Source organism: Triturus cristatus, chromosome 3_1 (genome assembly GCF_964204655.1).
Source record: "Triturus cristatus chromosome 3_1, aTriCri1.1, whole genome shotgun sequence".
In the NCBI taxonomy this organism is placed as follows: Eukaryota; Metazoa; Chordata; class Amphibia; order Caudata; family Salamandridae; genus Triturus; species Triturus cristatus.
Genome location: NC_140583.1, coordinates 570,336,186 through 570,359,148, shown reverse-complemented (window position 1 = coordinate 570,359,148; position 22,963 = coordinate 570,336,186). Strand labels below are relative to the sequence as shown.

Here is a 22,963-nt window from a genome sequence, read left to right as displayed (position 1 = left end):
GCCATGGTAACCCCTGCGGGCCCAAGCCCTTACTGAGGATCAGAACCAGTGCAACCTAATCTCCCCTACACCAGTGGTAGGGATCAGAGGAACTTCCTGTTTCACTAGAAGAAGCACTGTGGACCCCCAGCAGCTGATCCTGAAGAGCTGTGAGTGCTACTCACTGACAGCAGCCGCTGCTGCCCATAAAAACCATGGTCACACAATCCTTGCAGGAGCAAGTAAGACTGATCTCTGGGTTGGAAGGCCCTGGGAGAAGGTGTTCTGCCACATAGCACTTTGGGAGCTGGAACACTCAGGGACGTCTGAGACTGGGAGTACTAGTGGGGTGTAACTTGAATGTCACCAAGAGAGAACAGGGAATAAGGTCTAGTGCTTGTGAGAGGGTAGTAGAACTCAGGGGTCTGCCGATTGAACACTGGAGCCCTGACCTCAGGGGGCTGTGTGTGTTGTTTGTGTATGCTGTATTTCACTTTTTGTTCATATATAAATACTCCTTTTTTCATAAAAGCAAGTATTTGACTTGACAATCATTTTTCGCTGCTATTGAATGTATTTTGAGTTGTGAGCCTCTGTTCACCCTCCAGTGTCTACCTCCTCCCAGAGAAGCGTTGGACTCTGCTTAACCCGCATTATCACTGAGAGTCAAGTGCTGAAGGAGTACTTGGCCTAGTTGCTCACGTCCCATAGTAAGTCAGGCCCCGGGACATCGGAACAAAAAAGCTTCGACCCCCCACAGTTGGGCTTAGTAACTCCCACTCGCTCCGTGGCTCTCTGAAAGGGGTTCTGACACTAGTGCATCTTTATTTAAGATCGCTACAATCATAGAGCTTTATTGCAATTTCCCTACTCAAGAACAGAATAAGAAACTCACTTTAGCATACAAATAAAATACACAATAAGAAAGCAAACTTAATTTTGCCTAATAACATATTTTTATAGGGTATATATAATGTAGACACACTGATCAACTAAGTAGTCATGTAGGGATTGACGGGTGCAGGAAAGCCACCAAATATCAGTAGACATCCCATCCACAATTCCAGCATTTGGTTTATAGCAGCAGAGCCTCAGCAGCCTTTGCTGTCAGAAACCATTAGCCGATGGCCCATCTACCAAATGGTAGCTGGTTTTAAAGCATCATTGGCCTCCCCCATTTGGGACATGGCAGTTGATCCTCATCATCTCTGCAGGATTGTGGCCAACCACCAAGCTTCAAAGTCTTTGAAATACAATGGATTCCATGAACGCATTCCTCTACACCCAGGCATCATCTTTCTTTGAATAACAGCCATGAAACTTGCACTGTTTGTGAAGAAGGGACCTTCCAACCACATTTTCAGTTTTGCTAGCATGTAGTATGGAACAGCAGCTTCCTTGAGAGGTGGGTGTTTTCATAGAGGCTTTGGAAGCAGGAGTGAGCTGGTCTATGATAAAGATTGACTGAGTTAAAGGGAAGCAGAGGTTGCATTTTGTTTTACAGAGCTAAAAAGCCTTATGAGACACGTTTTGCAAAAAACACATTCCTGAAAGTGGAACTGGGACACAGTTTGATAAAGTGACCTGGATGTGGAAATTGAGAGAACATTAGTTGAATTTCCTTAGTAGTCTTTGCCCATCACAGTCTATGTCACATTTTAGAAATGTTTGTATGGATTCGTTCTGGAATAGAATTAAATGTAACAGAAGATGACTTTCATGCAGAATCCCCATCCATTTGATAGAAGACTGTCTCCTTTGTGATCCTGATTCTCTTGGAATGGAAGTCTGTTTCAAGTGCTAAGAGGGACTCAACAAGGACAAATAATTATATTACTTCCATTAGTCCTTAGCCTCTGCACAATATTCTCCTTTAGAATTACACTTTTCACAGAAATGTTGGTAAAGACTTTCAAAAATATGAGTTCAATATAAATTTCTTCACACTTGCTATCTCTATTGATCCTTGTAAGAGTGTTCTAGGCATTTATTTTTATTGTCTGTTTTCACGTCAGCTGCAGGGTTAGATTTTGATTTGCATAACAGGTCATATCAATATTTTTGTTTTTTTTCAAAATGTTGATTTTTGTCAAGATGGGTTAATATTGCTTCACTACCATGTTATTTTGGTGAAGATGAGTTGACACTGCTTCACTCCCATGGGATTATTTGGTTCTGGGGATGTTCAATCCGGATGTTGTTAAATTGTTAAGGTCCCATGCCACGATTGTGGTTTTTAAGTACGTCTTATTCAAATCCGTTTTGGGTGTTGAAGTATCTGTGAGATACAGGGATGGACTGGTTGCACTGAAAGAATGCAAACATTTTTTGCATCTATAGGCTTCAATAGTGATTTACTCTCATTCAAGATGCCGCTTTTAATTGCTGGCAGTACAATCCGTTCTACCCCAAGTCTCCCCGCCGTATTAAATCCAATACTTTTACAATATGGATCTGTTCATGCCAATCAATAGACATGGATGCAATATAGTCATTAGCGACAATGCAAATTAATCACCTTCATTCTAGATTGGTACTAATAACTTTGTTTGGTCATAAATTACTTTGGTATTATAATGTCAAAGTAATGATTTATATAAAGACTTATAGCCTGTTAGGTTTTGGACGATGGGCTCTAGCTGAATTAGTTGTCAAGATAATGCTCGCATTTATATTGACTTTTTGTTTTTTGACTTGTCTAGCCTTTGTACGAGGGGCCCATTATATAATGTCCTTGCGGGGTGTTCTATGATTTGACATGTTTAAAGGTAAATAGTCTTGGTGACTCTGCTATACACTTTACTGCTGCCTCTCTATAATGATGAGCGGCAATGTACGTTCAACTTCAAATTTTTGAAGTGTCACATCTTGAAAATGTTTAATGGTTACTGGTGTTGGTGACTTTTCTATACACTTTAATTGTGCTTCGCTATCATGATAAGCACACCGCAGCACATCCAATTGTGGTGTTGTAATTGTTTTCGACTCGTAGTTAAGTGAGACAGCTCATGAATGTGTGGCGTGGTTTACACAGGAGGTGGTTAGTTGCTCAGATATTAATGTTGTGCTCTAGTGAAAATGGTGTTGAAATGCTGGATTGCATTTTATTGGATAATTGGTTGCTGTATCTATTTCCCTTTGGATCCCGGTGTTCAAGACTTTTAAGACATGATTGGGACATTAAATCCGCTACCATGAGAACGAATAAAGAGGCTCTTGTATAGGTAAGAAATTATGGATATTATCACTTCTCCATCACTCTTTAGATCTTTAGAGGGTTCTGACATGCTTTGTTCACAATGATTTCTCTCCATCTCCTATTATATATCCCTTAAAATTTCCCCCATTGAAATACCAAAGTCTTTTTCTAATCACAGCATTCGGCAACTACAGTGATCTTGTGGGGTGGGAAACACCTCCGCATTGCTTTCCGACATCATACTTTGATGGTGGTCTAGAAATAGTGGCGGTCAGAATATATTACTGGGCTTTCCACATTGTACATATTATATTAATAACTGGTTCCATGCATACTAGGATGACCCCTGTGTTATCTCCGAGTTGGACTGTTTCGAAAAATATCTTGTATTTAATCAAGTTTACAGCAACCTTCAAAATCATACTTACCAGAGACTTACAACATGCACAGGTCAGAATTTCACAGATTCCATCAACTGCGTCACGCTCTTGACATATACATGGAGGACATAGATACCCTCCCAGAATTTAGGCCTCGTGAGGCAAAGATTACATTGATGATTCTTGATGGGAAGGGCATTTCTAAACTGTAATGTGCATTACTGAATAGAACTACGGACTTAATGTTAGACTTGCAGGATAGATGGGCACAATATATTGGCCCCTTAGATGACATAGAGTGGGTGGTGGCAAAGATGGCTCCCAGAGTCTTAGTGGTGTCCATGCGACTGAGACTCAACTAACTGAAGTATGAACACCGCATTTACTATGGTCCACCTAGTCTGAACACCCATTGTCTATAGTGCATGTTTAAGTTGGGTACTTTTACCACACAATTCGGAAATGTTCAATTAACCAGTAACATTGGTCCTCTATACATTCAACTTTGTCTTGGTTTATGACCTGTTGTACTAGACCTAAAGATGGCACTCCTGGGACTAATGGATGAATGGGGGTTCGACAGGTGTAGAGAAATGGCTATTTCTGTATAGTCACCTCTATTTTTTCAGTTCTGATGGCGCTAGTTTTTGACTCTGCACACTGGAACACTGCTAACCAAGCCACAGTGCATGTGTTCTGACCCCTAAAACATGTCATGATTGGCTACACTCCTGATTGGTATATTTAACTTACCTATAAGTCTCTAGTATATAGTACAAAAATGTCACTAGTGGATTGCAGCACATGTTGCACCAACACTAAAGTAACCTTGCAAAGCATGTCTCCAGGCCTGTCACTGCAGCATCAGTTGACAGTTTTAAAACTGTTAATTCTACTTGTCAGGCCCAATCCATCTTTGTTTTATACTTATACGTCACCCTTAAAGTCTTACTTGCCCATAGGGCAGGCTCCCTGGTATTTAAAAAAGTAGGGCATGTGTACTTTTGTCTTATATGTCCTCGCAGTGAACAAATAACCAAAGCAGTTTTTCACTGTGGTAAGGCTGGCTATCATATAGGAAAACACTGGGTTACGTTATAACACCTAATAATGCTTACTGTTTTGAGACTGGATAGAAAAATGATCACACAACTCAGTTTTATGGTAATTTAAAATCCAACTTAATGGCCAAGTCAAATTTTAGATTACCATTTTGGAAATTACACTTTTAGAAATTTGGAAGTGCTGCAGAAGTGGAAAGGGAGACCTCCAGTACTTTCTTCAGAACACTGCTGGACTCTCAGAAGACAGAAGAAAGACTGCACCAGCGATTGTAACCTGTAAGGAGAACAAGGAATTGCCTGCTCCCACTTGTACTTGGGACCAAGAAGTAGACTCCAAGGGTCATATGTCTGACCTCCTGTTAAGCTTCAGGGACCCAAAAGCTGCAAGAAGATCACTTTATTGAAGATCCTAGTTGACTAGTCACAACTGGACTTGACTTTTACCCTGCTGTTGTTTTTTCTGGAGTGAGTCCTGACCCTCAAGTGGTGACCTCATGGCCCAGAGACCCCTAGGTAAGTGTACTCCCCCGGCCTAACCATAAAAGTTGGGACATAAAACCCTTAATGTAATATCATGTTGGGGCATATTTATTAAGAAATCACACAGTGCAGCACAGAAAGTCAACTTGCGGTGCAGTGCTGGATGATAGGGAAAAGGCAGGAATGTGACATACTTAACAATATACAGCACATTACTGTAATTTTCCAGCACTGTCACACAATGTGCTACCTAGTGCCAATGCAGACACCCTTGCACTAAGGATACAGGAAGCAGCACACATAGAAAGAAGAAAAAACAAAGAGAAATACAAATATTTTTGCTCATTACACCTTCCCAGGGGAGGCTTGATAAATCTAACTTAAGAGTTATGTCGCTCTTGCACCCAGTTGCAAGGTGCAGGGGTGATGCAATTCTTTCATAATTTGCACATAAGTATGTACATGAACTCTGCAATGCAGGTCAGCCCACTCAGCCTCTCCACTGAGCTCCTGATGACAGGAGGAAGAGGAGGAGATGTGAAGGCTGAGTGACTATCCAGCTACAGAGTGTTGTTTAAAAATACAACACTCTGTAGATGGATGTCTATATTGTGTGAGTGAGGGTCGTTGTTCAGCTACCATCCCCTAACACAGGCACAATAGTTTTCATTTAGCAGACATACTGTGCATGCCACAGGCAGCACAGTATATCTGTTAACATGGGCTGTCAGGGTGCACATCAGTGTATTTCTGAGGCCATTGAACAGCCACACAGAGCAACAGGGGCGGGATCCACAGCACTGTCCCAGGTTCTGATAGGGCTGTGCTTTCAGTCCTATCAGAAAGGTGGGAGAAGGTTAGAGGTGGGTCTTCCTCCTAAACTGACCCTGATGCTCTGTCTGGCTTCTTATTAGGAATAATGGCTTGTTGATTCCAATGTCTAGTGCCATATTCCTGTTTTGCCACTGCTATGGAGACTCTGAGTTGCCAGAAAAGGAAGATAGGTAAGTAAAAAATAATAATTTTGCGCTGTTTCTTTATGCATATGTGACTGAATGTGTGTTTCTGAGTGATTGAGAGAGAATGAGATTGACTGAGAGAAAGAGTGTGTGTTAGTTTAATGTGTTTGAGATGATCAGTGAGAGTGAAAGAGTGAAAATAAATGAGTAAGTGTGTGTGAACAAGTGAACATGAGATGTAGGGAGTGAGTAAAGAAGCCTGAGTGTGTTAGGATGACTAAGTGGGGGGAATATTGTGAGAGGGAGTGGGAGGGAGTCAGGGGTGCCTCTATCAATGGTGCAGCATATCCAGTAGCCAAGGGTACAGGGACCCTGGTGCAACTGAGCCTGACGTACCAAACAAGCAGAACACCTGTACACCAGTAGTTCACATTAGTGTCTCTATACACCAGTAGCTGTGAGTGAGGGTCAGGGATTGTGAAAGTGTGAGTGCATGTGCGTCTGTGAATGAGAAACAGTGAGTGTGGGTGTGAAGGTACATTTACTTGTAGGTGAGGACTCACCAAGGCAAATATTGAAAACAATGAGCTGAACTTGTTGTAAGTATTATTCCCCATCACTTTCAGGGATCACCAGCCTCCACTGCATCAGAGAATGTTATTCTGACAAAGGTCATCCAGTTTCACATGTAATACTAATTCTTGACCTCACAAAATGACCCCTAAGGTTGTGTGCCTTTCAGATTTTGAAGCTAACATCCAATTTCTGAATGATGTACTTTACTGTTTAGTACATAAGTATGTTGAAGGAATATAACTTTAAATGACTATGTAAATGGTCTGTCAAATAAAGGGAATATGCATAATACTGTGGAAATTTTCCACCTGTTACAAATTAGATATTTTGAGAAGAGCAGGATTTCTTGAGCACCAAATGGTAAAATACTGTCAGAGTTTTAGAACCATGAATAATTATACAAATATTCCTCAAGGTTATGCTTTGCATGTAAATTGAGAGGAAAACATATTGATTGTATACGGCATGAAACTCGGACTAGTAAGCAAGGCTAAGTTCTGAAATCTTACTAAAATTAATATCTCTTGAGAATTTCTGGTCTTATTGAATCACAGACCACCCTGTCGCTGCAGGAATTAAGATCAAGTCCTTTTTCCTATCGCAGCAAATTTCTGATTATGAAACCTGTTGATGTTTCATGTTCCACTTGTAAAGTAGACAGGCTGGAGACAGGTTGTTACTCACATAGTTGTATTGAGAGGGCAAACAAACAACATCAAAATGGTACCTAACAGTTTAGTGATCTTCGCCAAATGACGCTTGCTAATACATCATTCTAATTTTACCCAAAGTTCAATGACACTACATGCTGGAAAACTACCGATAGAAATCTGCATAAAAGACAGAACATAACAAATCCCCCTGCCGTATAATAATTACAAACAAAAAGGTATAAATGCACACAACATTGCCAATGAATATACCAAAAACGGAAGATGAAAATGGAAATAACAAGATTTGGGAAACAGGACAACTCCATCATCCACGAACATAGTCTTCCATCCATGCAGCTGGATGAATACCCCTCTTGGTTTCCATTGCAGGGATTAAAGTTGTGGTAAGAGAACTCGTAAGATCAGCTTCATCTTGATGACCCTTGACTTCTTTTTCACACTTCACAAACTGGAACATACTCCACCAATCTCACATTTGTACTCTTACCACATTGGCTTTGACCTATAGGTTTTTTTATAACCCATTTCTTGTCACCCACACAACATAACAACTTCTTCATGCTGCGTTTCTGATCAAACCTATTTTTGTAAGTTTTTTGATACTCCACAATCGTATTCATGATTTCTGTTTTTAAAGAGAATTCACCCTCCCTCCTACACCTCAACCAGCCTGTTAGCATCTTGGTTTCTGTAGTCCTTCCTCTCAAAACTAGAAACAACATTGGGAGTGGTTCTATATGCCCTCAACTTTTTTCATAGCAATGCATTGAGGGATTTACCACTTTGTTCAGCTTGTTTTCCACATGCTTTTAGTAACCTCTTCATACCTTTCACCAAACCATTCACTTGGAGAGAAAAAAGAATGGCTGTTTCACCGCCATGTCAGCCAGTAACTCCTACATCACTTTGGAAGTGAACTGAACACCATTGTTAACTAAATCAATCACCATTTAAATAGTGACAGCATTGACACAAATCACAAAAATCCATTTGGATGTGTATTTCACCAATACCAACAATTTTAAAAACCAATTCATGCTATTTTTTTTTGGGTACAACCACAGGTGACAAGGGCACATTCCAAGTCAAAATGTGCACACTAAGTACATTCCCTCACTGCTGATTCAATCATGCGATCCATCAGGGGCCACCAATAACTTTCACTAACCCTATAGTTTATTCTATTCCGCCCCAAATGTCCTTCATGGCTAAATGCATGACCTTATCATGCAGATCTTCAGGTGGTGCAACCTGTAATCCCTACACAAAATCTCACCATCTACTGACAACACATCTCGCACTGACTAAATTCCTTCACCTTCCTCCTTAAGTACTTCAGTTCTGGCCATCTTCTGACAACATAAGCACGTACTTGAGACAACACTATCCCCTTCTGCTACCTTTTTCCATTCAACCCTGAACAATGCACGTTCATGCATCCACCATACACTGTTTTCTTCACACCTATGCCTCTGATCCTCCACAGGCAGAAAGGACAAACGATCAGCTATGAGGGTAGATGATCCTGCTAGATGCTCCACCTGAAAAATGTAATCTGTGACACCATCCATCCTTCTGCGAATGCATGAGGTAGCCTTCGCACTGCCTTTGCATGAGAACACAACCAATAAAGACCTGTGATCAGTTCTTGCCACAAACGGTAATCTCCACAAATAAAAATTAAAATGTTGGATTCCTCATGTACTAGCCAATGCTTCCCTCTCCATTATGGAGTAATTATCCTCTGCCCTCTTAAATGCTCTGGGAGTAAATGCCACCAATCTCTTCCCACCATCTACCTTTTGGTAAAACACAACACCAAAAACTCTCATACTGGCATCAGCGGTCAATATGTTTTACTTGATCACATCAAAATGTTCAAGGGCAGGCAATTTTCCAGTTCACCATTTTATGATCATGAAAGCTTTACTACATTAACTAGACCACAAACACTTTCCACCTTTCTTGAGCAAAGACCTTATGGGTTGTATAACACTTGCAAAATATGTATTTATTGTAATATCCCTCTAGATCCAAAAAGGAACATGCTTCATCTTTAACAGAAGACCCTGGTGTGACCACATTGGACTTAGCTAGATCAGGTTTGGGTTCTTCTGACCCTTTCACCAGAGATCGTATACCCAAGATATGTCACAGTAGTCACTCTGAATTCACACTTCTCCTATTTTATTGACAGCCCACTCCCCTGTCATCTTTCCAAAATTTTAAAAGAACCCTATCATGATCCTCTTGCTTTAAACAATAGACAAGTATGTTGTCCTAGAACACTTTTACCATGTCAACCACTTCTAACACCTTCAACATGACCCACTGAAAGCATGCCGCATCTGATGCCCCACTGAAAGGCATGAGATGGAAATGGAAAGCTCACAGCAGTGTGATAAACTAGATTAAATAGCTGGATTATTCACTCAGGACCATTAGATGATAGGTGGTGGACAGATCCATCACACTCAAAACACACACCCCTTTTTTATTCAGGTCACATAAATCTATGCCCATTCTTACACTCTTACTATTATCTTCTGAGGCCAAAACCACTGAGGCTAACCACTCTGAAGACTTAATACTCTCAATCACTCTTGCTTCAAGCAACTTGTCTAATTTGGCTTTCAGTGCATTCAGCATAAAATATGGTACTTTCTGAACCCTAAGTGCCGCTGGCTTTGCACCACTTTTAAAAATTATGTGGTACTCAACCCCCTTCAGTTGCTCCAGTTTTTTCTTAAAGACTTGTGGAAACGTCTCAACTATGTATTTTTCCACCTCCATGCCATTTAATAACATAATCTGTTCCCAAGCATTGGGATTGGGAGTTGTGCCCAAATCTCTTTGGTGTCTCCACCTAGAAGGCAATCTCCACCTTTTGCAATTTAAATGTTCCCAGATGTTTCCATTCATTTAAAGTTGATTAGCATGGGCACAAAACCAATTGAGTCAATAGTGGTGCCTCCATACCCACCACTATTGACTTAATTGGTTGTGTGCCCATGCCTGGTTACTCTAGTTTAATGCCTTCACAGCCAAACACTCTGTATCAAATACAATCACTAATTAAAGTGTACGCTGATCTAGAATCTGCAAGAATGGTGAATTCCTTACCTCCTATTATGATCTTGCACTCTAGCATGATCAACTTGCCAACATCACACTAGTCATGACAGTTGTTCGCTGTCTTGCACCCACCAGTTCCACTGTTCCCATCTTCCCCACTAATATTCAGGCCATTCATCATTTAGCCAATAGTCAAAATCATATACTTCACACAATCCCTCACCTCATTCATATGATGGTCAGTATCAGAAGAGCTTTGCAATATCTGGCAAAATGCCCTCTCTTGCCACACTTTCTAGATTCCCCATTCTTAGAAAAGCAATTTGGATTTTTCACTGTTTGTTGATTACTACCACAATGATAACATTTAAATGTGGTCATTTCAGTGTTCTTAGCCAACTCCTTAGATAAATATTGTGGCTTCCCATCTTCTTTTTCATTGTCAAGGGCAACATCAGCACTACCCCAATCCTCTTTCCTAATCTCCTTTACCTAACATGCAGTATGTTGAGTACCTTCTATACTGGCTATAGCATCTTTGAAGTTAAGATGCTTCGCCAACAGTTTTTCCTGCACTCTAATGTTATTCATGCAATGTACCTATTGCCCCTTGATCAAAGATTTAGTTAACCCTCGAAATTCACATGTTCTTGTGAGGTTACTTAAACAGGCAACCTAGTTACCAATATGTCCAGTTTTGCCCTGCTGACGTTCATAAAACGTGTGCCTTTCTAACACAATATTTATCTGGGTTCCAAAATGTAGTTCTAGCATCCTTACAGGTGTCATTCACATCTCTTGGACTCTCCTCGGCAATTTCAATTCCAGTGTCCTCCAAACTTTCATAATTATTATTCCCTCCAAAGAACTCCAAAATTATGGAGTAAAACACCTTGCTTCCTGGATGCTAAAAATATCTCTCCACCTATCGCAGGATCTAAAAGATTTTTCCACCTTGGCCAGTGTGTTGTGTGTTATCCAACACTGACACACTGGACACATCAGTGCTTCTGTGCTTTCTCTACCACCAAGATGCCTCTGGAAATGTGTTGGGTGATGTTGCACGTAGCTCAATTACACAATCCAGGCCCTTCAGAGGAAACAGCTTCAGCATCCAAGGCCTCAACAAGAACACGCGCACTGGCAGGAGTCACTGTTTACACCAAGAAGGCACGTCAAAATGCTGTGTGCGCTGCCATAAATAATGCCTTCAAGAACATGAGGTTACGCGAAAACACAGCATTTCTCAATATACAATATGGGTACACAACTCACAGTACTGCTAGGCAAAGGCCACTGTCATGATTGGAAATGGGGTTTGATGTTGCTCCATAGACCTGCCCCCTGAGCAAGTTTAATTGTCGTCAAAATTATTCTGTGGAAGTTGCACGTTCCGCGTGTAAAGTAGACAGGCTGAAAACAGGCCGTTACTCACAGAGGTTTAACTGGGATGGCCATTGAGCTACATCAGAAAGGTACCCAACAGTTCACTAGGCTTCTCCAACTGACCCCAGTCAATACATCATTGTAATTCTACCCAGAACCCAGTGGCATAAGCACAAGAAATCCTGGAACTCTCCCAGGTAGATCAGCAGTAAGACAGAACATAGCAGAATCGCTGTTTTCGTTCACATGCCCAACACTTAGTTGGAGTCTTAACTCCTTCTTTCAAAGTAGTCAAGTTCCTCCAGATATAATAAGTCATTCTTTTACTTTTTCTGAAGAAACTCTATTGGGACTCTGTAGACGAGGCCAACATTTGACCCTTCTTCTCGCCTTCCTAGAGTAGCCAATCTTGCAGATATACTAGCCACAAAGCGGCCACATCATTGTGTTGATTTCACTATCGTTGATCTATCAGTTTCAGGCCGTTGTATATAACAATAGAAGGAAAATAATTATTGCCCAGAGGCTACGAAGTGCAATAACAAAGTAATGAGAACTGGGGAGTGTAGAGGCTGCAGGCTTTAGGTTCTCTGTGGATTTTAATTTTAATTATTCTCATGTTTCAATAAACTGCACAGAACAGGATAAAATGGAATAACCATGAACCACACGGGAACAGCCACGAGGTCGGATGCTCTCGGAACAAAGTAAGCTCTTAACCAAAGAGAAAACACAACATATTCGACTATTGAGGAGCATTATACCTGAATCAATCAGTGTTTTTCTGACACTGGCTTGGGATTTAAACCCATAGGAATTGTACAGTAGCAGACAATATCCTTCCAAATAATACAAATTCTAAAATTGCTAATGGCATGATATCAGCTTTCATATTGACAGCAACTGATACTCTCATGTACACATCTCTGAAAACTCAATGGAGTAGGAAACAGTGAGACTAACAGTCTAATATAGACCTCTGTTAATTTGCTGCAAGGCTTGCATTAATTTATGGCAAATGAGATACATCTGACATACCAGCTGAGTATGGTCCTCCTAGTTTTGAGTTCTCTGACTTTGAGGAGGGTTTTCCCCACATGGTGATATCTGCCCGCTAGGCAATAGAAGCTTTTGAAGAGAAAATGTCTACTGCATTCGCTCCACCATGCCATGATGAAATAGTGGAATGGAAATACTGTCATAAATCAGAGCACTGGACAGGTACACCTTAAGTGAGGGTAGATTTTCAGTACCAACATTTAAAATGCCACAAAGATCTTTCCCACTGCATTTTTGGTGATCCCCAAACTTTACTGTGCAAGGGCACAAACTTTACTGTGCAAGGACCACAATGATGATTTAGGCAGTGGTCTTGTGTAGAAACAAACCCGCTCGAAATGGGGGTTGGTCAACCACCCTAATTTGGGGCAGATGTGAGTTTCTTTGAGTTGAGTAACAATAAACAGCTGTTATTCCAGTGCCAAGAGTTCCAAGACTTGGGTGAAAGTACACTTTGAAAATATAATGTTACAATCCGACATCATTTTTGCTAGCATCATATTTGCCAGATCTGTCGTCCCCTTTCTTGGAGATTGTGGTGTCTTCAACAATAAAAGACATCCAGTTTCCCCTGCTTTCAAAATGAGCCAGGGAATGCAGAGGAGGGAACCTGGATTGTTGAAGAGGCGCTTCAATCCTTTACAAAAGCCTCTGTGCAGCATACTGCTACACTTATTTTTATGTGTGGGTTGATAGCGTATCTGTCTTCAAGTCCCTTTGTTACCAGTTATTAGAAATATACCTGGAGTGCGTTTCGGCTCCTCCCACGGAATATTTCTCTTTCACACCATGATATTTGCTGCTTGTTTGGTGTATCATTCCGTACCATTCAGGCTTCTATTAGGTGCTTCCAGTGGAAGCATTATGGACTGTTTTACATCTGAAACATGCACCAAGTCCCACTATTTGTCACATTCAACTATTAAACTTAAACATTTGGTTTTACAGAAAGCAATCCCTTTTTTGTTTTTTACTTTTTCCTTAGCATTTGCAAAGCAAATAGGCCTGGCTTTTATGTGATAAACACAATGTGTATATCCCTGTCTTTACATGAGTTGCCACATTAGGCTAGTACTACTGGCTTTGCCAGTGCTTATGTTCACTGAATTTGGATGTGTTCTCGTGTACTCTACGAGAGAATGATGGGGTCTAGAGACAATTCATATCCATACCATTTCATTAATAACAAGCCTGAAAGCATGTGAATCCATCACAAGCTAAGCATTATAGCTGTATGTTTGACTGACTGCTTGAAGAGAACTGACGAATTGTGATTACAGGTATCTTCTGTAACTTTCATAGCCTCGTGTTTCTGCCGCCCTGTTAATTTTAAATGAATGCCACAAAACAGTGTGAGCCAGAGCTATTATAAAATCAAAATAGGCAATTTATTTATATATAAAGATATGCTTTAGATTGGGCGATCGTTTCACCTTTCAGCCACTAAAAGTACCAGTGGACTTGATGCTTGATGAGAAGGTGATTTCCTAATGTTTGAGTGTTTGTCCGACACAGACTTTTAAATGGAAGCAAAATGTGCAAAGAAAGCAATCAATAATCAATTAATTTGGAATTACTGTTCATGCAGTGATCAATTCAATTAAAATTACTGTTCATTCAGTAATCAGACACAATTCATGAGGTGCAGCATTGTAGTCATATGCGAGTTTTAGCAGCTTTTTTAACTGTAGATTATTTGATTGCATCCCCACACTAAGGAAGGTCGTCCAACAGCTTTTTTCCTTGTAATCTACACAATCTGATCCCAAGCAACTGTTTTAGGAACTATGGTTGGCAGATGATTTGCACATTATTTGACCAGAGATCTATGAATGGATGGAACATACTGAGAAGCCAGTATTTCCATGTACCGTATGGAAGAGTGATAGAATGCTGTGTGTCAATAAAGTTACTTTTAAGGTACTATTTCCAGTTCAGAGACACACTTGCTGATTGTGTGTATATTGCAAAGTGATAATAAGTTTGCTCATGTTGCAATGATCAAGAGACTTCTGTAGTGAATTCCCTTCCTGGAGAAATTATAGGACTTTGAGCATTATTAACAGCTGGAAATCGGTTCATTTTGCCATTGCATGTGTCGGGGCAAGGTAGAAGGAAAGACATCTTCCATGGTCTCAAATTGCTTGCTGGGTGCGAGGCTGTCCATGAGGCTGGAGTCCATGGAATTGGATTATCTGTGGCACCGACCTATAGCAGAAACACTTCTTTGTTGTCTGAGACATAGAAAGCTCCCTCTAATCTGTGAATTACACAAGAGAATAAAAGAGGCAATGTTCTATCTATATTCTGCCACTAGTTATAGAATTGCCTTCCAAGCAGATTGCAATGGAACGAAAATTTGATCAAGTTCTGCAGTGTACTTGAACCCGCCCTTTCAATTGATGTTTCCACTGGAGGCTAGACAATAGGCAGTACAGTCAGTCACCTGGTACTTGCATAATCTAAAGTCAGAGCACTAGACAAATGCCAGACATGTCAATAATGGCAGCAAATTAATTGAGCATTAACTGAGCATCAATTAAGGGCAATGTGCACAATATGTTGTAAGTCTTAGCTTTTGTATTGACCTCAGATAACTGAAACATTACGGACTCAAAATCTGTACAACATATTGTTTTCCTAGTGGTTGACCTGTTACTAAGTGTTATACTGAATTCATTTGTGGTACATGGGCTTTTTGGACCTTGGGCAGCCCATATCCTGCAGGAAAACAGGGGAAACTCAGTTGAATCAAAAAATATACCAACTGAAAACAATAGACTCCATTGGACACCAATTTCTAGTTCCAAGAAGCTATTGGTATGAACTGGAAATTTCTCCACTATAGTTCAGTTGATAGTGAAAAACAGATATGTCAATAACTGGAATCAGTAGAAATTGTAGAACTGGCAAACAAGAATCTTCATGTGGGAAAGTAAGTGACAGAACCAATGATGCTAATCTCTTGTGCAGCATGTATTGGGCAGCTGAGGATAATTTTGCATAATTGTGTAATTTCTATGTCTCTAAGATGTTCCGACACATAGGAGAACAAAGCATGATAGTTTTTTTTACAGAAGGCATACAAGAAAGTTTACTCTTGCACTGCTGTGTTTTAGCAGGGGACACTGTTCGCCTGTCGACTTACCATACCCACTCACCTTCCAAATTAAACCTCTCTCCTCCTCACCATGACAGACTTCCGTGAGAATTGATGGACATGTTATTCATTGCATCCAAATACTAATGGGTCTTCCTGCTTACCTTGTCAACACGGTTGTGTATCTTAAAAACTGTCTTCACAATATGGTAAAACTGAAAGAAGAAATTCTAATTTGTCGCCTTGAGCTGTAGTGGAATTGGAATACAGGAAACTGAAGAGTCGAGCTTGTGCACCTGAGCCCCTCAACAGCCAACCAGAGCAGTGGTATCCAGGGGACCAGATGAAGACATGGCCAGATGAACATTAAACCCGTAAATCAACGGAGCAGAGAATACAATGACTCTGAAATCACACAGACAGCTCCCGGAACACGAGGCTCCGAGCTGCCGGGTATCTCGCTTCTGATGGAGCCGATCTCATGGGACTGGGGGCGGAGGCAGCAGAACAAAGTGCCCCCAGTGCGGATGAGACGCTTGCGGCACCAGGGGAAATACGTTTTGAATAGAGTACACAAACAAAACAAAAAAATGAAACAAGTGCAACAATAGAGAGAGAGTGTCATGCAAACACGATGGAAAGTATAATACAGAAGGGCGGATAAAGCCCCCCGTCATAAAGGCGATCAGTCTGATCAGTATAGAGACTTAATATTTCAGTGTTTTGCAGTGCTGAGAATTCTTCACTATAGCTCGTGTGGGTCTTTGTCTGGACTACGGCGCATGATGTAGGTTTTAGGGTGGATACAGTTTCACTGTAACTGATCCCCGCTTAGATTAGCCTTTTATCCCTTGAGATATGCCCCACCAGCCACGCCTCTCAGCAGCAGAAAGTTGTAAAGGCGGGTATCATTCGTTAAACATGTGAATGCATTTTAAGTGCCCATAAAATGCAAACGAACAGAAAGGTACGACAAGGGGATGAGCAAAAACTTCCATTTAAAATGGCTAATTCTAAGTTTAGAGAGCAGACAGGAGCACTTGGGACTTGGAACAAGGGCTGGAGTTGAATGCCGACGTTAGCCCTGTCCCATACAGCAGAGCACAGTGGTTTAAGACTGCACAACAACTATTCAAAGACCAAAAATATCGAATCCAAACGCCCTCCCCATCATTCAAAGGCAGTGGCAAAGACAAAGAAACTCTCCTTGCAGCCCCCTCTCCATCCAGGAGGCGCAGCGAACCCACCCAAAGAGAAAAGAGAAGATGTATAGTTACCCAACTTCCTCTTCAATCTCCGAGATGTCTGCGAAAATGAGAACGATGACAAGCAGCGTGGCGCCCCCCAGCATCCAGCGCCTGCGTTCCAGATGCATGGCTCGGAGCGGGCAGCGGCGGCCGCGCCGTGAGCCCTGCAACAAAAGAGCCGCGCGGGGATTCTCGCGCTCGCCTTCTCCTCACAGACTGCTCGAACTGCGTCCGGTCAGCGCGTGGTGGTCTGCGAAGCACACACCGACTCTGGCGCGAGGAGGGCAGCTGCCTTACTGCCTACAGCCCCTCTTCCCCGCGCGGATCTCGGCTGCACTTCTTCCTGGTGTGTGTGCAGGCAGCTCCTTCCAACCTTTCTGCAGGGGGCACGGTGCCGCCTTCAAGACCGAGAGAGGGAGGTAGGAGTTCAAAGAACACGGAGCAAACTGAGTAGCTCCCTCTCTACCTTTCTCAACAATCCCTCTCTGGCGCCTGTCCCTAGCAGCATGTCCTTTCTCTCTCTCTCAAAGTTTGTCTGACAGTGAGAGAGTAATGGCACCTCCTGGAAGGGCTGCTTCGAAATCGAGATTTGATTAAGTGACGCCTGCCTTCGCTGACAGAGAAAGGGTGGAGTGGTGGGTTTGTGATGTCTCCCCAGCCCACTGACTAAGAGACCGTAGGATAAGAAGGGAAAATAAACATTATGGGCTGAATGGAAAAAATGAAACAAAGAAAGGAGGGGAGAAGTCAGTGGATTTTATAAATGCGGGAGGATGCCGGCGAAAACATTCACCCCTCTTTCAGGGGCGTGCTTTACCACACACCTACTTGTTTAAGGGAGCTCATGGCGTGTGTTTGCAAAACTCGGGGAGGATATACGGAAGGTGGGTTAGGGCAGATGAGTGTACGCATCAGCGATACAGTCTTCATTGCTTCCACAGGGAAAAAGCATTGAATATGGGCTATCGCCATCTCATACTTGGGCAAAAATAAGGGCTCGCGAAGCCGTGAAGTCTAATCCGGGCTCCAGACAGGCAGAGCCATCACTCCGGTATGTCTAGAATTAATGTGTGAAAACGGCCGTGGCCAGGTGGCCACTGGGGGCATAGGAGGACGCGCCGGGATTATACATTCTTAGACACCTAAACACCCAGTCTGTTGCATAAGCAAGCACGGATTCACTGTGCACCACGAAGTTACAGTCAGAACTGAAGTTTTAAACTAGGGAGATGCGCTTTTCCCTTTGAATTCGACATGTATTGGTTGCTATATCATTTATCGATAACCCATCATGCGCTAATACCTAGCAACAGTTATTTGGGGTCGCGGAGCAGAGCCTTACATTCAGAGCAGTATAGGCCTGTGGTTAAGGCTCATCCCAAAAGCTTCCATTTATGCATTTCGAGATGAAGGCACAGGCTTTTAACGAGGAAAGTTATCAACAGCGACACGGACAGCTCCGAACAATTGTCTATTGTTATAATGAAAAGATACAATAAAGCAAGCATTGATTGACCTAATGGCTCTCATTAGGATAGTCACTTTTATATGAAAAAGTGCACCTTAGCTGAATGGCAAATTTGTGTGTGTGGTTGAATGGATGAGAAAGTAAATGTGATAAAACGTTAAAAGCGTCGTCAGTTTGATGAATGAGCGAGTGACCAAGAGCATGGAGAAGTAATGGGAGAATTAGTGCATGCACAGATGGTTGAGTAAATGAGTGCATGGATGCGTGGATGGATAAATGGGTAAGCGAGTGCATTGGTGGAAGCACATTCGTTAGCCCTCTTCTTTCAGGCCGAGGGCTCAGACAGCAGTTGTGTTGTTACGACAATCACATGAATTACTAAAACTGGGGCAGTGAAAGCAATAAATCAGGGCTATGTAGCATCGTGCCAAAATGCTAACAATATATATAAAAACAATATCATATGCAAGTGCACAACAAACATTAAAGTGGGGATGGGCCCCCATCATGTCAACAGTGCCTATTAAATGTAAAGAATATCACCATAATGGCAGTGTAAATGTTATACAAAAGTGTGCATGAAGATGCTAATAATGTTAACAATATGTCAAGAATTACTATCATTATCCAAATTCAGCTTTGTCCCAATCATAAACCTTAGTGCATGGTCACATTTATATCATCCTACATTAATCCTAAATTCACGTTTTTATTTGAACTATTACCCAATAATGTGTAACACACGTTCAAATTTGCCCCAACAATCAGCAATCCAAAGCTGAATTTTTTCATTATTAAAGAGCAGCAGCGACTCAAACATGTCTTAATTTATTGCAGCATTGACAAGCACATATAATGAGTTTACTGAGTGGAGGCCACCTGGGTCTTGGATGATGTCATGCACTCACCTGGTCCCAACCACAGGGGCGGCACTGGAATCAATGCTGGATCTCCTATTCCTCTCAGATAAGCGCGAGATCCAGGGATAAAACACCTAAATCATGCACGGTCCTGCGGGGGAATGGGGTGGGACATAATATGAAAACAGAAACTTGCGATACTGGATCTGCTCTGCAGCAATGCACACTGCTTAGCAGGATGTGTCGCTTCTGAGACCTTCTATGTTCGCTGAAGGTAGGAATTTATGGTTTCGTCAAGATGCAATACACTAGAGACAACAAGAAAAGGCAATTACCATCAGCACACTAGCAGGCCTTCTTATACATTCCTATTGCATTAACATTAGTAACAATCACTTACATGCTTATTCTACAATATGGAATAAAAGTAGGATACCAGGTTCACAGATAGGGAACTCTTGGACCCTCAAGGAATACCTTCAAAAACTGGTGAGAGCATCTCACACTCCCAAGGCCCTAGTCGAGGTTGTCTGTGGGGCGAAACTGAACAGTACTGACGGTGCTGAGCCAGTCTACTTCTGTCATTTTGCCCCAGCTGCAGCTTCGAATTCTGAACCTGGTAGAGGAATTGACTTTAAGTGTGTTGATAGATTGGTCAGTCCATGTGAGCTGTGTGGTGGAGTTGTATTTGATGCTGTCGCTGTCGCTTTTGATGAAGATGGGGTCCAGTATGTGTTTTGCGGTGTGTGTTAGTTCTGTGATGAGCTGGATGAATCTAGTGCTGCAAAAACTTTAGGGGATTGCTGTGGAGCGGGGGTTGTTTCGGTCTTCCAGGTGAAAGTCGAGGTCACTGAGGAGAATGTAGGCTCTGGATTCAATGTTGAGAGGAGCGACAAAGTCGGTGATGAGGTTGGTAAAGGTGACTTGAGATCTGGGTGGTCGGTAGGTGAGGGTTCCATTCAGGGTGAATTTTTCAAAGATTCACAGCTGGAGGTGCAGGTATTCCATGAACAGGCTGGCATTCTCTGTGGATGTTGTGTATTTGATGGCTTCCTTGTAGATGATAACAAGTCCATCTCCTGGCTTGTGAAGGGTGTTCTGTTGAGTGATCTTTTAGCCCTCTGGGATTTCCATAGAGATGTCTTAAGAGGGGTTGAACCAGGTTTCTGTGATGTAGAGTATTCTGGGTGCTTGTTGATCAGAAGGTCCCATATTTCGGTTGTGTGTTTGCCGAGTTATCGTGTGTTGAGCAGCATGCATGCAAATGAGTGTTGCCGTAAGAGTTTGCTGTGGTGTGTGGTTGTAAGGTGGGAGTGTAGGCATTGCTGGTTCTTGTGTCATGTGAGTGTTGGGAAGGGGTGTTGAGGGCATGGTTGGTATTTGTGTGGGGTGTGGTTCAGTGAATGCTGGAGAACTGGCAAGGGGTACAGATGAAAGCTCCTATAGTGGGGTGAGGTGCAGCCCGGCAGCAGTTGGTGGAATTGCATCCGGGGTCTAGTAACTGAAGGAGTGATGCAGAGAATTGATTGGAAGTGATTGGACCAGGGTTCCTGGTGCTAGGCGCAACTGCCACCAAGCAGGTCCCGAGAGGAGGCAGAAGCCCAGGGTTCCTTGATATAATTTCCTGTGCTGCTGAGTGCCAGCTACTAAAGCTGAGGTCTTGGAAAACTGGTGAAGGGGCTGGTGGTGGAAGTGACATAAGAACCATGCAGACCTGGTCTGTGAGTTTGTTATGAATAGCTGCGAGGCTGGCCAGGGCAATGTAAATCACAGAGAAGAAGATCAACATGGGTCTAGAATTTGAGTGGAGAGTGGCAAAAAAAAAATGTAAATTTGCAATGATCTGCATATACATCAATAAAACCCACAGGTTAATCAAATAGTCCACCTCAACATAGAAACATGCAAGTACGCTGAGATCTGGATGTTATGTTACGCAGATTTGTAGCATACACTAAAACCTGTGAGGGTATTCTGGCAGTGAGCTGTTGTGACACAGCAAAACAAAATTCCTGCCCACTGGATAGACAGTACGGCAATACCTCCTATGTATTTTTTGAAGCCCTATTAAGTCGCAACTGAGCCTTGTGATTCACAAATTATTCGTACCACAGTAATAATTGTACATTTGAAAATACTTACAGTTTATTCAAAAACATATATGGTTTTTACAATGGTAGATTAAATGAATTGACTTAAACAGCTTAGGTCATAAGCTTAGGTCATAAACATATACATCAAAGCCAATAATTTGACATGCATAAATCTCAATATTCATCACAGTATGCATTCTCTCTAGGAACCTCTTATCGACACACCACCGACAACATACTTGCAATCGGACTCATACATATCATTCATACTACACATATCACAACCTTGTTATATACAAACACTCAAAAGTAATATCCTGTTTTTTCTATGTGCAACCTTTATAAGCAAACTACATTCAATTTGTGTTAATATGTCTCTGGCAATAAACAGAGATGGATTTATAGAAAAAATGTTTCTTTTTAATTTAAGAAGACATTGTGTAAAACATCACTGCTTTCCAATAAGACCATAAAGACCCATTGTCCCTAGACATGCATAACATTAAGGATACAATTTGTAAAGGGTATTTGCAGCTTTACAGTCTTGATCTGAATGCACAACAGCCGACACATGTTTCGTCACACCAAGTGACTTCCTCAAGGTTTTCAAAAAGTATTTTTATTCTCCTGTAACTATAAAGTTCTTATTGTTCCAAGGGGATTTACCCAGCATGGTCCAAAAGCGATCGATATTTTCCTAGTTTAGTAGCGATGTCCGCCTATTAGACGAGTATATCAGAAATCTACCCACACTGGTACTTCCAAAAGTATGTAACATAGATCTCTGTTTGTATGTCTGTTTTTTAATATGTCGCGTACTGCAGCAGAGCCCAAAGAACAGGATCCATAATGTGCCTGCCCCTTATTGTAATCTCTTCATACCATAATTCAATTTACAAAGGTATACGTGGTCCTGCAAAATTTTGAAAGATATTTAACCAATCTTTAATGAAGCTGCCATATTTTAATTCCCGACAGGCTATAGTAGGCCCCCCTTATTCCATGCAGGAATCCAACAGCATAGGCTCTGCAGTACGTGTCCGATGGGAAATCGAATGCTCATAACATAATTGGTTCAAGGTGCATGAAAATATATTCATAGGTGTTGGAGGGAGGACCACCGGGGAGTCGGGGGGACTGCTCCGGGGCACCTTCCTACCGCAAAGTTATAGCCGAGCGCCGCTGAGAAGCCTCCTAGGAGAGGTCCTTCTCCTGTGATCGTACTAGGCCCAGTAACACCACCACACAGGACTCCGTATCAGTTGCTTATCTTGGTTCTTTATCAATGGTAGCACATTCAATATTTACAGTGGGATCGAGTGATCCAGAAAAGAGTCTCAATGTCCTTAGAGGGATAGGGTAGC

The 22,963-nt window shown here is 41.9% G+C and overlaps 1 protein-coding gene across 2 annotated transcripts in view; it reads right to left on the bottom strand.

Moving 5' to 3' along the window:
* ST8SIA2 (ST8 alpha-N-acetyl-neuraminide alpha-2,8-sialyltransferase 2) overlaps positions 1-17,718 on the bottom strand; it is a 359,568-nt gene extending 341,850 nt beyond the window's left edge. Inside the window, exon 1 of one of the 2 annotated variants that reach the window (XM_085644491.1) lies at positions 17,209-17,718. In XM_085644491.1, the coding sequence (XP_085500617.1) occupies positions 17,209-17,306 (98 nt within the window). In that variant the 5' untranslated portion in view covers positions 17,307-17,718. Of the gene's footprint in view, positions 1-16,095; positions 16,136-17,208 lie in introns of those variants that run through there. The other variant, XM_085644492.1, reaches the window with a different exon arrangement.
* Positions 17,719-22,963: the final 5,245 nt, after the last annotated feature.